We start from the raw sequence: 17,779 nt of genomic DNA on the forward strand, positions 1-17,779 counted from the left end.
AACGTTTTAGCTTTATTGGAAACCCCATGCTACACTGATGACCGGAACTGAGCTGTAAATGAATCACCAAGATAGCTCCAGAGGAGTCGTTGAAGGTGGAATCCTGTGTTCTTGTTCTTGGGAACCTATTTTCTGTAGGGAAGGATTTTGTCTTTTTTTTAGCACTGGCCTGCTCCACATTTACAACTGCATACCAAGGTGGTAACAGCGTTGTGGAGGTTTTAACCACTGGCCTTCCACTCATTACACACTTCTCCTTTTTGTAAAAATACAATATTTGCATTTTAAATCGTGAAAACAAAATATAAATAGGAAGACATTTGCCTCAGGGAGTGTATATAAAGGGTTTGGTATAAGATATACAGGCAGTCACAAAATACACAATATGATTTGAAATTAGGTCTGTTTGTTTTATGACTGCCAATCCTGTGAATGGAGATATTCATTCACCTGAATTTGCTCTGAGAGAGAAACACACACACAGCGAGAGAGAGAGAGAGAGAGAGAGAGAGAGAGAGAGAGAGAGAGAGAGAGAGAGAGAGAGAGAGAGAGAGAGAGAGAGAGAGAGAGAGAGAGAGAGAGAGATAAGCTCTTCACTCCTGCAAGTTTGCTACTGGCAGAGAGAATATGGTGATTCATCTATTTTAAGCCTACATTGTCATACAGAGGCTATAACAAAGAAGTCAATCTTTAGGAGGCACCAGAGGAACAAGTCACCCGGATTTACGCTCACATCATCATCATCATGCGATGAGGGATATGAAGAAGGCAGATAAGAAAATGGAAGTGTATTTTAAGGCGCTGCCGGGACGACAGGAGACCTTCATTCTCCTCATCTTTTATCTCCATCTGTGGCCTATAGTGAGTGTTAATTCTTTTATAATTGATACATTTTTTCTTATCTGGGACATTCTCATTCAAGAAGTAATGAAAAGTGCAGCAGAAGTTGTCACTTTCTGCTGCATTTTAATCGACTAATTAAAGCTACTTAATTAGAGCCGAATGACATTTATTGCAACGCTATTACCTTTATTATCCTCTGTCCTTTTCCGGTTCTTTGGAGCACATGCACTGGCACTGTCATTAAGCCGCTGGAGGTAATTAGTTATCGAGGCTCGCGACCTGCATCCATCATCAGCTGTCTGGTATCAATCAGCGACAAAAAAAAATCAACAGGGAAAACACGGACAAGGCATCAGAGAGATGGCGTGCAGAAGCTGTCTTTTGTAAGCTTTGAACATGCATTTGCAAACTGCATGTTGATAAGAAATTACTTTTATTCTTATCAATTGTGTGATGTTTTGGGGGCAAATTTAAAACTCTAAGAGCGTTATTAGCAGGGAAATTAAAAAAGGTTTACATTCATTTTTGACTTTGACAAATTTGGGCATCTTCTGAGAGGGTTTTATGGAATATAAAACGTATTTATTGAAACCTGCATCACAAAATAAATACGTTTTGAATCCAAAGAGGTGTGTTGATAATGTTTGTTTAATCGCTGCACCCACTCACCCACAGCCAGCAAAGAGCATCGACTTGAGGTGCATGTGTTTGCTTTAAGCCACTGTAGATAACTTAAGTTGTGTCGTATTTTCAGGCTGAAGCAATTCATCCGGACTGCGCCATTATCTCTCAACACCTGAGGGCTCGGGAGGTTTGCCGCCAGACGAGGAGGAGCGAAGCGCAAAACCAGACCGACCACAGCGGTGAGTTCATGTGTGATGCTGTGGCTGCTGCAGCTTAGTGTGTGTTTTTTTTCGTGAGATAACTGGGAAGAACTTGGTGCACTGCATGCGGGAGATTTTTTGCATGTGGGCAAAAAACAGCACATTATAAACACACGGAAATGTATGTGTGAGTTAAACGTTGTGTAGGATGTTATATTGTCTGCCAGTGTGTTGCTGTTGATTTAGCATTGTGAGAAAAGTTTGCAGCTCAATTCATGTGATGCAGCCACAATGTAGGAGTCTTCAACAAAAAGCCCAGTTGTCTTTGACTTTCTATAGCACTTGATACGTAGCACGTTTTTGATGTTTATTTATCTGCATTTTACCTGGATTTTTGTTAAGAGACAGTTGGGCTGCAACTAATGATGTAAGTTTAGAAAAAAAGTGAAAAATGTCCATCAAAATCTCTCAGAGCCCAATAATGTCTTGAAACTGTTCCAAACCCCCAAATATGAAGGTTACCATCATTTATGTCAAAGAAAAATAATAAAATAGTTACATTTGGCCAGCTGGGACCAGTGCATTTTAAACATTTTAGCTTGAAAAATGTCTAAAAAGATCAATTGATGTTGATCAAAACCAATTTAACAACAAATCGCTTCAGGGCCTATGACCACAATCACTTTATAAATGACAATGACCAAACAACAGTCTAAATCTATTGTTTGTCTATGGCCTACATGTATGTATTTGCATGGCGGGAGCAAAGTTTTACATGCAGCGCTGATGTTGTATGTGAGGTGGATCAGTGGGCGCTGAAAGGCTAACTGCCTTTAGAAATAGCAGAGAAGACTTGCTGTAAAAAGACACAGCAAGACCGCAATTTTTACAGGTACAACCCAACGCAACACGCATTTGTTAATATATTGTGTGTTTTAAAGGCACAGTGCAGAGACTGACTGTAACTGAGATGTGCATGGACACCTGTTATTACACCATGCACTCTTCATGTTCCTCCTGGTGAGGCCTCACCCGTTTGTCCTCCCAATCTGACTCGTTGACTTCATTGTATACTAATGAAGCTGGAGTCTCCCAGAGGGCTGCACTGCGTGTCTCCATGTTGAACCGTGTCACTGAAAGCCGTGCTTTTCATCAGAAACTGCCCCAGACCATCCTGGCAACTCCCTGGCAACTCCCCTCCGTGAGAGTAATCAACTTTAACATTTCCGTACTTTGATCTTAATTACTACCGAGTGCAAAGTTGTCCTCGGCTGCTCATTATGCAGATAAATGTCTGCTGATGAATTTCACTGTCGAAGTGTGTGTGTGTCTGTTTGTGCGTCCATCAGTGTGATGCCGACCACGCAGGTGACATGTAGTCATGCAGAGCTGGAGAGTCATGTAGAGTTGAAATTCCACCTTTGTGAAACAATGACGGACTGACTGCTGGTGGTAATGGAACCAATTAGACGTCATATGGTGCATGCTGCTGTGAAACGTGTTGCTATTGACCAAAACTCAGCCACTTACGGTTGTCTTCCTTGGACACATTTGGTTTGATGTAGGTCTCCACCACTTTGGTCCAGACTGACGTAACTCGACTGCTGGATAAAGTGTCAAGAAATCTGGTGCCAATTCTTGTGACTTTAGTGATTCCCTGACGTCCTCTAGCACCACCATGATGTTCACATTTGGGTTTTTTTAACATGAATTATTTTTAGCAAATTCTATGGCAATTCATTTAATAGCCGCCTCAGCGTTTGACCGGCCGACTTGTCTGATCAACAGACCCACAGGCCCACATTGCTAAAAAGCTGAATCATCACTCTTCATTTCTGGCAGAGTAGATGGTAAATCAGCATTTTGACTCTCATCCAACACCTTCCTCATAACTATATTGCTCATGTCAAGTGACAAATTGGGAGAAAAACACCCAAAACTAACCGGCATAGGCTGCAATTCAAAACACCCACATGCATTATTTATTTTCTAGTGAGCCCACATACTGTCATTGTGTCAGGATAAGCTGTCCTATTTGTCATCCTGGCCACTGTACCTTCTGCTGCAGATGCTGCCTGTATGCTCTGTGTGTGATTCGGGCATGAATTGATGGCAGATAATGCCACACTAAGTAAATGATGGGGATGGTCGTGTCTGTTGCCCTTTGTCCCCCTTCTTCCGCCACCTTAACATCAGATCTTCTCGATGAAACTTCAATTTTCTTGAATGAATTCATCTGCTGCTTTGTTTTATTAAGCAACAACTGAAATTCAGTAAGTAAATCAGGCTTACGGTCACCTATCAAGTGTCGTTACCTCTGCAGCTGGGTCTGTACTGCTGCTGGGTTTTGTGTGTTCCACATGACACGCATAAATGTGCCGTCTCTGCCGTGAACTCTGTAATAGAAGCAGTTTCCTCTCTTCAACAGATGTTTGTGTTTGTCTATTAGGATTACACCCAAACCTGAAGACGATCCTCCCACCTACGATAATTATGCTTGAGAATTTTCCCTTCTCACCAAATCTAAAATTCAGAGGCAAACATCTAATTCTGGCATTAGGAAACTACAATATTGGAAAACGAAATCTCTTAATCCTTGATTGCAATTACTTTAGCACAGTGATGAAGTCACTGTATAAAGACGATGCACCTCATTTAAACCGCCAACAGATCGTGAACGGCGAGCTTGGAACCACGTCCTTCATTTTCAAACCTGTACTGCCAATCTTAATCGTTTTACCCACAATGGATTTCAACAAGATGCACTTGACAGGGGGGCTGTTTGAAAAGCTGCTTTGTATGTGATTAATTATAGCTTAGATTGGATTGGAGAAACAAAATGCATCTTTATATTTAGCAGAGCTCAGTGTGGCCACACCACCATTTCAAGTTAACACTCAATGTGACAAGCAATCTTTTCCAGCAGATATTTTGCCTTTGGTATTTGAACGGATGATAACTCTTTACTTAAGACCCAGCATAAACTGGAGCCAGAGACGGCTGTAGATTGTATTGACACTGCACAAAAGAAGGCCAAAACAAACAATGTGGGGCTATAATGCACTATCAGGGAGGTTAGAGTTATGCATAGAAACAGGAAGTTATCACAAAATATTTGTATATAGATTTAATAAGAATCATGTTAATGCAGGTGACTGGAATCTATATTTGTTAAGAACTATGTTAATATTGTATTAAAGGGACTAAAACATCTCTGTTCTGCTTGTGTATACCTTGTTTCATGGCTGATGTGCCTAAGAGCGATCACCAAACATGAAGAATCTAAGGAATAACACAATTATTTAACAACTGTTTAATTGAATTCTATGAGCTCGAAGAAATATCATTCATTATTAAAATCATCCTTTTAAATATTTTACTGAAAGGGAAGCTTGCAAAATCAAACACCAAAGAAAGGCAGGCCTCTCGCTACTTGATTGGTTCCACACTACTCCGTTTCCGTTTGAAAACGCACATGTTTCGCTGTCTACGCTGAGCGTCCACACTACGCCGGCGTTTTCGAGCACCGAAAACGGAGGAGTTTGAAAACGCTCCCGAGGACGGATACCTTTGAAAACTCCGGGTTGCGTTTTCGTGTGCAAGGTCGAAAACGGATAAGTTTAGAAACGATGACGCCCACACCCGCGTTCGCTACTTGATTGGTTCTTAGCATTATTTCAGTTCAAGTTTCCCAGTAAGCCATGTGAAAATGGTCGAGGAACTGATAGATTATGCATGTGCTTTTTCTGTCATAACCCTTCTGAATGGCTTCTGTAAATATTGTCTCTGAGGTCACAAGCTCTCCAGAGCCTCAGGTGGTCCCCGAATAGTTGTAAATATTTCATACTTTAATTTCACGCTGCTCTGGCTCTGTCAAACAAATAATTCATTTTTTAATATGTGACATTGCATATATCTGTGGTGTTTTCTGAGCAATGTGGAACAAGAAGAAATAAAATAAATATTTATATTTTTTTTCTTGTGCAGACTGAAGCTGTTCAGTTGTTCTCTTCTGGCACATTTTGGGCAGGTCTCTACTGAACCCATGAGGGATGGGTCCAATACAAAGTTGTTAGAAGTTGTGGATGATGTTTCTCATCATACAAACAATAAAACACCTGAATATGTTGTCTGAGTTTTGGATGCAGTGGGAATGATTGGGGCTTTAAGTACAGTTAATTAAAGTATGATACAGAGTATTTTAAAATATCATTCAAGTTTTTACTGTATACAGGTGCCCAGTTATAAATAATGCATCTAAATAGATTCTAATGTGATATGAAACTAACAATGTCTCTTAAACTGTAAATGTCATCATAATGAGCTTAAGTTCACTTTATCAGCACCATACTGGAGTTACAGCTGCTTTGGTATTAATACAATGGGACTGAAAAGGCCTCCATTGATGCATATTACTTATATTAATTCATAAATTGGATAATGAGCTTATGTGCATTTGATCAATGGGCGCGACTGAGCATTTTGACATGAGTTTGGAATGTATACAATGGAAACATTTAAATCCAATTATCGATTAAGGGATTGCTTTTAAAACTTAGTGAATGAAGTTTAGCGGACGTTCAGTCAGGAAGACTCTCTTTACACTCATTCATTCACAAATCTGTCCTTCCCTCTGTCTCTGCGGCTTCTACTCTGTCAGCTGATTGTTGCCGTTCACTTTTACTTTCACCAACCAGGTCCAGCCACGATTTCCTTAAGCCAATCACATAGTTGCTGTCAACATTTCAAAACTGCTCTCCTCTCTTCTGCTGTCAGTTGTCATGCATGTCAGTTCATGCTGTCAGCATGAACCGATGCAACCCTCGTCCACCCCATTCACCTCCAGTCTCCGTCATATCCAGTGCCCAGTCCTGCCACTCATCCCATCATTGGATCTTCAGCAACTCCCTTCATCACCACCAACACCAGTGTATAGACTCCAGGGGGAATATTCTCGATCTAACTCCCCCCTTTTAATATCCTACATCACGATGGAGTCCAATCGCCAAAGACTCTTCACTCTTCATTTTACCATGTCTGTGTAATTAATTATTGTTTTCACTCTAATTAAGATTTGGGGGCGACTAGCAAGACATTGTATAACACCACTCCAGAAGCAACAACTCATGGAGCTTACAATGAATGAAAAGACAGATCTGAGATCTGAAAGTGCATTTTTTGGCACAGTCCCTCTGCACCTCCTGGGTCCTCGGCTTCAGGAGTCTGACTCAGCCTGACAACACAGGTGCTCCGTGAATAACTGCATCCTATCGCTTCCCAGAGTGACGTTGGCGATGACATCGTTTTCGTGAGACTGTCCTGATTGGATGCAGGTTGTGTTTGTGAGATAAGGACACACAGCAGATAGAGTGGCAAATGGATTAGATACGCTGGCTTTGTACAAATGAAATAAGGCACAGAGAGAAAATCTATATTTCACCCAGACAGATTGCTTTCTGTAATTCACTGCTCTGTCTCAGATTAATGTCAACACCCACAGTGGATTGCTCAAATTACCTGGACTCTTAATTGTGATCAGTTTTTAAATTTTGATCATTTTTCGATGATAACATAATCAAAGAACAGAAGGTTCAACGTCTCAGGACCCAAATCGTGTTGTTACATGTTCTCAGTGTAGCAATCTCTTTAGTTCGTGACCCGCTAGCGTCGCTGCAAACTTTAGTCTGGTTAAAATAGAAATCTTGACGGTTAAATTACCTTCCAGTGATGGCATTTCGATTAAATGTACATCACAGGTGTCTAAATATTGGAGTACGTGACATTATTATTAACTGTGCTTTGATTCCATTAAACCTTTGCCACCAATCAAAATGTATAGATAAATGCACATGGTGAAATAAATGACAGCACATAGAGGTGCTTCACCGACGTCTTATGTGAGAAGAATAAGTGTTTTACATGTTGCTTTAAACTTATTACATATGAAAGAAGCAAAACAATATATTATGCAAATGCATACATGCTGTACATATTATGGCAATTACCATTGTTAATTGATTTTTTTTCACCACCACTGGCTGCTATGAACAAGCAGAGCTTCTGGGAGGAAAACACGCAAATACAAAAGTTCATCGGAATCACAACTGATGCATTATCTTTCTTTGTATTCGGTGAAATTGAGTTTCTTGACACAGGTATGTATGTAGCTTGGGCAAGTAATGCTTAGCAAAGCCTGAAGGAATGAGGATGTCTGCTTTGCTGCAGTTTATCACGATTATTATTATTATTAATCATTCTTACTGACTGACCCTGCTCCTCCCTCTGCCTGTGTTCGTAGGATGTAACACAGAGTGGGATGAGATCGGCTGCTGGCTGACAGCTGAAGTCGGGCAGGTAGTCAACAAATCCTGCGCCGAGGTCTTCCAGCATTTCTCCAGAAATCAAGGTCGGTTTCTATGTTAATCACAATCTCAACAAACAAAGAGAAGAATAACTCAATTTCAGTCAAGTTCAGTGGCGGAGTTAAAATAAAAAAAGTGAACGTAGACGTCCCATTGCTCCACAGCTAAGTATAATTATCCGTTCTGTATAATCTGCTGCGCAAATGCAGGCTGGAGTCGCACTGATGAAGGAGCAAATGAATTATTCATGTATGTTTGTTGGCAAGAATATATATATGTATGATCTGGGATGTTTCTGGAAGGAGAAAAGAGTTGGAATCTTGTCTGCAGAGTTCACATTTGACAGTCAGACTTTCTCTTGGGCTGTTGAAGGATTTGTGTTTCCAGAAAGATGTTGCCAATGACAACAAGAGAGACATATTCTGAATAATATAGTCATGAGACTAAAAGTGTTTAAGAGGTTTTATATTTAGAGTGATTATCCTTTTTGAAACAGTAATAAGTACAATCAAGTATTAATTATTTGGATCTGTAAATTAGTGTTTGAAGGACAGCTAGTCAATTTGTCTTCCAGTCTAAATACAAAGATGTCGGACTGTTTGTACTCAGTCGTCTTGAAATAATTGACATAATGATACATCATTAACGGAGGAAAGGTCAGGAACATGAAGGAATAATGCTATTTCCCTTCTTACCTTGATGGAATATGGAGTATAGCACAAATACTTTTAAAAGTACAGTACTTGCGTAAATGTAGTACTTTTGGCCACTGACATTTGAAACCATTTTCAGCAGCATTTCGCGGCACAATTAATTTAAACTACATTCCAAAGAAGTTCAGACAAAATGAAGCCATAAAGAAGGTTAAGAAGAAGAACAACAGCAAATTGGTTGAGCTTCTGAATGGCTTGTATGATGTGTTGGGAGAATCTTTGTAGTGGATGAATCACTTGAAATCAGTTTGAATCCCTTCATGCCCCCCTTCTGTCTGCTCCCACATCAGGGTATGTTTACAGGAACTGTACGGTCCATGGCTGGTCAGAAATGTATCCACCGTACGACGAGGCCTGTGCTTTCAGCGACGACAGCGAGCCTGAATCTGAGGTAGCACACGATGCCGTAATCGTGCCAATCAGTTAATTATTCATTTTGTTTCTGCTTCCTCTTTGCTCTTCCTCCCTCGCGTCTTCCTTTTCAGTTCGGACCTCTTTGAGTGCAAAGACAACACGCACCTGTGACACTTTTGTTCCAAGAATACATGTGAACGGCCAAGACAACAGTCAAATGTGTTTGATATAACGCTCTAAGACAAACTACAGCAAAGCTATAGGTTGAAAACTTTGATGTCTCTTTGTATCTGTATTCAACTTTTCAGTTTTATTTATTGATTCTATTCCATCCTGCAGTAGAGGAAGCAGTACTCAGATGTTTTATTAAAGTAAAAGCATGAATACAACCGTGTAGAAATACTGTGTTACATGTAAAAGTACAAAAGTATGAACATCAGATTATACTTAAAGTACGAAAAATAGGTTATTATGCAGAATAATGTTTACGAAATGATTGGATAATAATTACTGTCATTTTAATGCTGCAGCTGTTAAACATGGGGCTCATTTGTATCTAGTGTATCCACTGTTATCTTGTGAATCCCCCCTTTATTTTCCCTTATGATACTACATATTATTATATTTGTTGATGATATTTTGTATTATAAAACTCTACCACTGCACTTCCGTCAGATCCACTGTTTCAGACATTTCGTGTGACATTTCAGTCATCGAGTTATTTCCCATGCGTACATTTGACAGCATCACAATTTTGTCTCTCTGCAGACGAGTTACCTCTACACGTTCAGACAGGTTTACACTGTGGGCTACGCAACCTCGCTCATCTCCCTCATCACAGCCATAGTGGTGTTCACTGCCTTCAGGTAAGACCACAGCAATGTCCCTGAACAACAAGGGCAATAAAAGGCACAACAGATGCTCGCTCACCAGCCATTTATGTAACTGATTTATGGAACAGATTCTTAACTGGAGTGTTAAGAAGGGCGGCGAGCAAGAATTAAATAGCTTTACAGTCGAGTATAGAGCTGTAACATGCTCCAACAGACACAAATATCCACATGATCGACTGTCAGATCAATAAAGGCCCCAGTAAAGCCTTTGTTGGATTGGGAATCTAGGACTGTTGGTGTATTTGTGTATTTGTGCCTCTTTCAGGAAGTTCCGCTGCACTAGAAACTACATCCACGTCAACCTGTTCTCCTCCTTCGTCCTGAGAGCCAGCGCTGTTTTCATTAAGGACACCGTGCTGTTTGCTGACGAGACCCTGGACCACTGCTCCGTGTCCACAGTGAGCACGCTTATTAGCCTATAATTATCCCATCATCAAGCAGATTCCCACATCTGCTATTTGAATTAAATGACCAATGAAAAGAGGAATGTCAGGACAGAGGGGACGAATCCCTTCATTCGTCAGGGAAAATGACCACATCTAAGCTGAACAATCCATTGAAAACAAATTGAAATATCTTATTTTTAGCTGATGAAAAGTTGACGTTTTTTAAATGCACCATTTTTACAAAACATTTAAAGTGAGAAAAGTATGTATGCCAGTACATAAAAATAATAAATATACATGAAAAAATACCACATGTAACAGTTACAGTGACAAAAATATATTGTTTCAGCCAACTTTGTTTTAACAACAGTAACAGTAACTTGTACACAGACTGAATGCTTAAACTGACATGTACATTTCAAAGTGCGTTATGCATTCATAACATAATAACGGAAAATAGATGAAAAAGATAGATGTAGTACATTGTTATGTTAATAATTCCTTTGCTGCTGAACAGAGAGCTTTTAAACTACTTTAATATTTTACTGAACTGCCTCATATATACATATATATATATAGATATATAGATAGATAATGACACATCTGGTCGTAGTAACTTTGTTTCACGGTGTCCTCTCTAGACAGCCTGCAAGTCAGCTGTGGCGTTCTTCCAGTTCAGCATCCTGGCCAATTACTTCTGGTTGCTGGTGGAGGGAATGTATCTGCAGACGCTGCTGGCCCTGACCTTCGTCTCTCAGAGGAAGTACTTCTGGTGGTACATCCTGATTGGATGGGGTGAGTAGAGATGACCGACCAGGTCGTCTGAGGACGTTCAAGCCCATAACGGACGAACAAGTGATGATTGAATGTATACACGTAATCTTCACGTAACCTGGTGAAGTCGTCCCACAATTCATTTTCAATCGCTCAATATAAGGGGAAGATGTTAAACACCCAGGAGCAAGATATTTGTTGGAGGCCAAGCATTCAGTGGGGGATTTATTTTGGATTGCTATTGATAATATTACTCTGGGATGCGAAGGGGAAAACCTTCTTAAAGTGTGTTTGGACAGAAGACACTTTTTTCATTTTACAGTCTGACAGTCAGATGCACCGACTTTGACTTGATGATGGTATTTTGACATTGAATGCGTCCAGCTCTCATTGGGTAACTGACAAAGATAATGTTGTCTTGCAGAATAAATATGGCAAGTGTTTCGAAACACACTGTGGCTTTCGAGGTGTTCCATGGTCAGATCAGTACTCTAGTTTTGCAGTTTCTGAGGTGATACATTTGTCTTAAAAGAGACATGAACAGCTCCAGGAAAGAGGAAGAGAGCGAGAGAGAAACAGAAAGAGACCGTAGCCTTCACTTCCTTTTATAAAATCACAAAGAAAATAAATCAAACTCACCACTTGATGAGAAATGTGTGCCTGTTTTTATAATTTGTGTTGCTTTTGTTGCTTCCTGACACGAATATATAGGCTGCGTTATACACACACAACGATGAAGGCCTTTTTTTGAAAAGCAAAGGTGGAATAAAGAAGATGGTTCCAGGTAGTCAGCTGGTATAGGAGAGACGGATTTATGCCTCCATGCCAGTTGCAGATGTGGCCAGAGGCTTTATGGTCCTGTGTTGTGCGTCTCAGGATCTCAGGATCTCCTGAGCCCGTTTTTGTGGTGTTGTTGTATTGCATTGAATGATACTGGAAGGTTGTTGGTCTGTCTTGTGATTACACTACACAGTCACATTTGAGTGGTTGGAAATCTATTTCCAGACGATATTTATTGACACAATAGCTGTTCCTGAGCAGCGATTGCGGCTGCTCTTTTTTCCTCGGCGCTGCCTTTGTTTGCCCTCCCTTATCTCTTACTTCAGTGAGCTGGATATTTTGAGTGCTTTCCCTTTGTGTCATCCTGTTTGGCTCAGTCAAATGATTTCTATGGTCTCACCATCCCTATCTGTTCGCTGGATATTTTCCTTGTTCAAGCCCGTACTCTCAGGTGCTTCTAGTGATATTCCACAGACTGTATCACTTCAACAACTGTAACAGTACAATACTACAGCCTGACCAGTTGCAACAGTGACGGTGAGAAACAGCAGCATACCGGTTTGATGTTGTGAGGCCGCTGACTTTCTTAGTGAGGAGCAAGAGTGCCTGACATTTTTAGCCAACAGAACAGACGATTGACAAAACAAAATTTCTAAAAGGTCATCCTGGGTTTTCTGTACTAAAGTCTGCTTATTGTAAGAGGAAGTGGTTATAGTTATGATAATGCATGGCATATGAAGCATATGAACCAACAAAACACATTAAACTGATTCAAACGTAAAACTATGCACTTGTTGCCACGGAACATCTGGACCTAAATATCTCCGTCCTGAGTATCTGTGTTTTTACAACCTGACAAGCAAACCGGGGGGTGTTTTTTTGTTTTTGTTTTTGTCGCTCACTCAGTGGCTCTAATGTGTCTTATCAGCATCTTTCCGGTTTGCACTCTCTCTCTCTCTCTTCTGCTTTTATCCGGTGTCTGTTTTTTCTTCTCATGGAGATGTAATTGGGAGACAGATACATTTACACAATGTGTTATATGCCTCACAACATTTTCATTAAAACTGCAGTAGATATGCGAGTTGGGGCATTTGATTAATTTTACTTGACACATATCCAGCGTATCAATAATTAATCTCTGCTCTTACGTTGCAGGGTTCCCATCAACAGTTCTCATACTTTGGGTGTTGACCAGATTCTTCTATGATGACAAAGGGTACGATTTATCACACAATATGCACCAAAGCAGCTTATATATTCTCATAATTAATTTAATTCATTGAAATTGGCTTTAATTGCAGTTGCTGGGACGACACAGACAATGTTGCTATTTGGTGGATTATTAAAGGACCAATAACAGCCTCGCTGGTGGTGAGTGGAAAGAAGTAAATTAAAATGCATAGGATCTTTGAGCCCTTCATTTCACACCATCTTCTGCTGACTTTTTAATGTTTCTAGCTGATCTGTTTTAAACAGAGTATCATGCTAAAAATAAAAATGAGGCTATTTTGATAAAAGTCTAATAATTTATCCTTATGTCACTCTAACATAGCTGACATACTTGGAGAAGCAGAAGTTAGGGTATGTTTCACTTTTAGAATCCAACAAAGAGCAGGATCAGGACGGTAGCATCCAAGACCAGCTTCCACTCAGTGGAGAAATACTGTACCATGCAGGAGATCAGCTACGGTTTCTAATGAATTGGAAACGCAACAAAATGCAATGTTGACTATAGCCAGCTAATGAAATGCTCCTTGGCCAATTTGTATCCCTTGGAAAAAACTAGCTAGCCTCCAAACACTCTTTGTTCTTACATCCACACGCTGCGTACACACCAAACACATTCCCTGTTGCGGAGCTATAATTAAACAACATCTCTTTGGATGTAAGAAGGATCAATTGCTAATATCTCAGCAATTTGTTTTATATGCAAAAAAGATGTTTCTTGCTTAAAATATTGTTTTCTCTCTCACGTCTTTCTCTGTGCACGTTTGGATTCTGTAATTGTGCATGTATCTCTTCCAGATCAACATTGTCATCTTCATCAACGTGATCCGGATCCTGGTTCAAAAGCTTAAATCTTCAACGATGGCCGGGAACAATGACACCGGACACTTTATGTGAGTCACGACTTACACTGGACCATGACCGTAACGTAAACCCTCCTATAAAGGCTGCCTTTGAGAATGACATTGGCTACCTGCTACATTGGCTATCACCTCTCTTGCAGACCGTCCTTTTCTTTATACAATACTTCGAGACAAACTTAAGTTGTGTCAGTGCTTTTTGAACTATGGAACAATTGTTCAGTGTTGAGGTAAAACATCTTAGTCAGAAACTGATATGTCAGAAACGGTTGTCAGTTTCTATGAAGCGTCTACGATGAAGAGGGAAAGAAGAGGGAATTGATGAAATCCCGTGGTAAAGTACTGAAGTCTTCCTCACAGTTAAAGAGTGAATACGCTTCATCTGTGAATCTACTCTTGGAGCCCAGAAATCATTCTTTACCTGAGTGAATCCTTCCTTCCTTTTGACATTTGGTTGGTTCAGATTCCAGCTCGGCTGAATTAACAATGAACGCAGCACATAAAAATAGCCCCGGATGCCAGAAATAGATGTCTCCTCTATCACCGTGCGACAGGATTGTTCCACCAGTTCAATCAATGGTTGGCGCTTTCAAAAGCTTCATCTCAGTCTTACAAACTTCAATCTGATTCAGACACATGAACACAAAGGCATAAGTCTCCAGTGCGACAAAAGACATACACAATCCTATTATAGGCCTGAAAATACTCCAACCCCAAAAGAAAACAACTTTAATCTTCCAGCAGCCAAAATGTTATGTCTGATAAGAGTGACTATCTTTGTTATTTAGAATATCCAGACGGCTATTGTCCTTGTTCAAGCTTTGAATCGGATGTGCAGACACGTCTAATATTTGCAGCTAATTTACCATATCGGCGACATGAAAGAATAAACTTAATAAAGTTGAAGAAAGACAGATAAGATAAGACAGAGGGTACTTATCAGCGGTAGTTGTGATTTTTGAGGGATAACATGCAGAGGTGGAGTTTTTATTTCAAACCACATGACTTATAGCAAATTGGTGCAACAATGTAATGTCACCACAATTAAATAACGTCATCATCATCATCAATCTGATTTGAACTCAACTTTGATGCACAATGCATCAGGGTTTTGTATTTTGACATTTGAATCTATTCCACTGATCACGTGTTGTTTTAAAGGTCATATCTGCCACATCTGCTCTAGCTTTGGTGAAACCTGGTGGAATAATGCATTCTGGCATTTAAAACGAACACTGATAAAAGTGAATATTTCTGTGAAAAGCTAGTATGACTACATATTCAGATGTTTGTTGTTGAGATGATGCATCTTAATTTAAAGCTCCTGGAAACCTTCTAATATTCATGATTTGTCTTTAACATGAAATATTTATCGGCAACCATCAAAGTCAAAGTGAAAAATGTGCTTCTTTGGGATACTTTCATTACATTTTGATTCAAAGTAGCTAAATCCTGATTGATGCATTAAAGTATTTTTTTTTTCAAAAAATGTGCCCCACCAACCCAAAACGTAAAGACAACTAAACAATAAAAAATAAAACTGAAATCTCTTACGTGAAACAGCCAGAAGATTATGTGTTCATGAAAGTCTTATCGCTGATTGAGAAAATGTGTTTCCATGGCGGATTAGCCCGATTGTGCCTTAACATTACCTGGACTGCTGTCAAGGCTTTCTTCTTTCTTTCATTCCTTTGTGATTCGTTTCCTTCAGGAGGCTGGCTAAATCCACCCTGTTCCTCATCCCTCTGTTTGGGATGCACTACACAGTATTCGCCTTCCTGCCCGAGAACACGGGAGTGGCAGCCAGACTCTACATCGAGCTGGGCCTGGGATCCTTTCAGGTATAAAGCAACAGAGAGGGATCACAATAACAAGTCCAGACTTAAAATCTAGACAAAGACAAATCACAAAACAAGTTACCAAAGGTGCATTGCTTAGGGTAGGATGCTCCCAGGATACTCATTTTTCACATCAGACATTTTGACTTACAGGATAACGCAGGTGTACAATGGTTCTGCTCTTTTCTAGTCATGAAATAAGCACATGAGTCATTTCCTTCTGTGACAAGCCCTAATTTGGGGGGGGGGGGGGGGTGTTATGTCTTCATTAGGGTAGTTTACAGAAGCTATTTTGGCATGTCACAGCAAGGTAAACACAGGTGCAATTAATAACCTTAATTATGGCCCTGTGCCAGGTGGGCCAGGGCCCTGGTATTGTGCATGCTGATTCAGATGAATAGCTGTGACAATAAATAAAATGGGACACTGATAAACTTCATCAATTACACCTGTGTTTACCCTGCTGTGACACGTCAAAATGGCTGCTGTGAAAAGGGCCAATAGAGGGAGAGAGTGATGGGGAGTGACCAAACTTTAACCGGGGATGTTGGTCTGCACCGTAAACTGAAGTCGACTTCAATGAAAAAGAATTTGGAGCAACTTTTCGAGCTGGCAATATTTATGTTTTCATGAATTCGTATAACACTCCAGTCACAGCATATTGACTGGAGAAAATATGAATACTTTGAAATGTCTTCTTATTTGTCACTTGAGGTGTGTACAATTGGGGAACATCTGAGGATCTCAACGATTGAGTTCAAGCTTATAATCAGACCAAAAATGAGTTTTTACACAATTGCAATGTCTGAGAAATGTACATCCAAGAGAGACCTTGAACCGTTTATCTTTAAAGCTGACTATACATGCATCACATGTGTACGTGTCATGTCCTCTTGTGTTGCAGGGTTTTGTGGTGGCACTGCTTTACTGTTTCATGAATGGAGAGGTAACTATAGGGGACAGTTACATGATACAAATATTCAAGCATGCTGTACATTTCTACTCGTTTGTATTGCTACATTATCTGCCACAGTGTCTGTTCTAGTGCTGTCACTCGGGGCACATTGTTCACATCGTGGCTTTAACAAAATCAGTTCCTGCCTCTGGTACTAGGCTGCATACATGCGTCTGTCTGCAGGTCCAAACGGAGCTGCGGAGATGGCTGTGGAAGTGTCGCAATCAAAATCATCTCATGCCGGCCAAGCGAAGCATCACTCGGATAACAGTTCAAGCCCACGGGGGGCTCAGGCGACCTCCTTCTAGCGGGAACGTCTCTTCAGTTTGATTTTAAAGATCCCAGCCATGAGAGAAGAGAAGAGTTGTCCTGAGAATGTCAAACAAACGACTAGAGGCAGTCCTCAACCTGCTATTGACAATAACTCAACAACGCCTCTGTGGGAGGAGCGTAATGAACACTGGTGAGTGATTGAGGACATGTTGCATGATTTAAATGCATCATATCAGTGTCGGCTGCAGCCATGACGTCACACGTTTCTGAGTTAAATTACAGTTTCTTCGAAAAATGGTTTCAACCAAAAGTTACAAAAAAGTAAAGGAACACTGGTGCTTTCATTTGTAAGGACGTCGTGGTGACGCACGGTGTCCGGTCCACAGTGGAGACAGAGCTGGCCCGAGAACTTGTTGTAAGATGATTTAACATGGTTCTGTTGACAGCAAAATGTTGCTGTAAAATGTTAATGTCTAACGAAAAGAAGTCTCCTGTTCAAAAGTCCTGTTTGTTTGACCCTTCCACCCATTTAGCCTGCCCTGTGTGGTCTCGCTCTTTATACTGCGTCAGTTGTTCTGAGCGTCTAATAATGACGCGGCTGGGTTTACGTTGGTGCGTCGATGTGAGACGCTGAGGGACATTTACCAACTGTCTGTATTTGACGAGTTTAAAGTGAGATTGATTTTTTTTTTCTACT

General features: G+C 40.4%; 1 protein-coding gene across 1 annotated transcript; it reads left to right on the forward strand.

The window, feature by feature from the left end:
- Positions 1-750: 750 nt before the first annotated feature.
- Positions 751-17,139, forward strand: LOC306789762 (pituitary adenylate cyclase-activating polypeptide type I receptor-like; the record flags this gene model as incomplete). Its single annotated transcript, XM_079285833.1, has 13 exons — positions 751-861; positions 1,598-1,706; positions 7,966-8,073; positions 9,033-9,133; positions 9,865-9,962; positions 10,255-10,387; positions 11,017-11,170; positions 13,085-13,145; positions 13,231-13,300; positions 13,955-14,049; positions 15,728-15,857; positions 16,759-16,800; positions 16,993-17,139. The coding sequence occupies 13 exons, from the start codon at positions 751-753 to the stop codon at positions 17,137-17,139; spliced, it is 1,359 nt and encodes a 452-aa protein (XP_079141959.1).
- Positions 17,140-17,779: the final 640 nt, after the last annotated feature.

This window comes from Melanostigma gelatinosum (genome assembly GCF_949748355.1).
Source record: "Melanostigma gelatinosum genome assembly, chromosome: 15".
In the NCBI taxonomy this organism is placed as follows: domain Eukaryota; kingdom Metazoa; phylum Chordata; class Actinopteri; order Perciformes; family Zoarcidae; genus Melanostigma; species Melanostigma gelatinosum.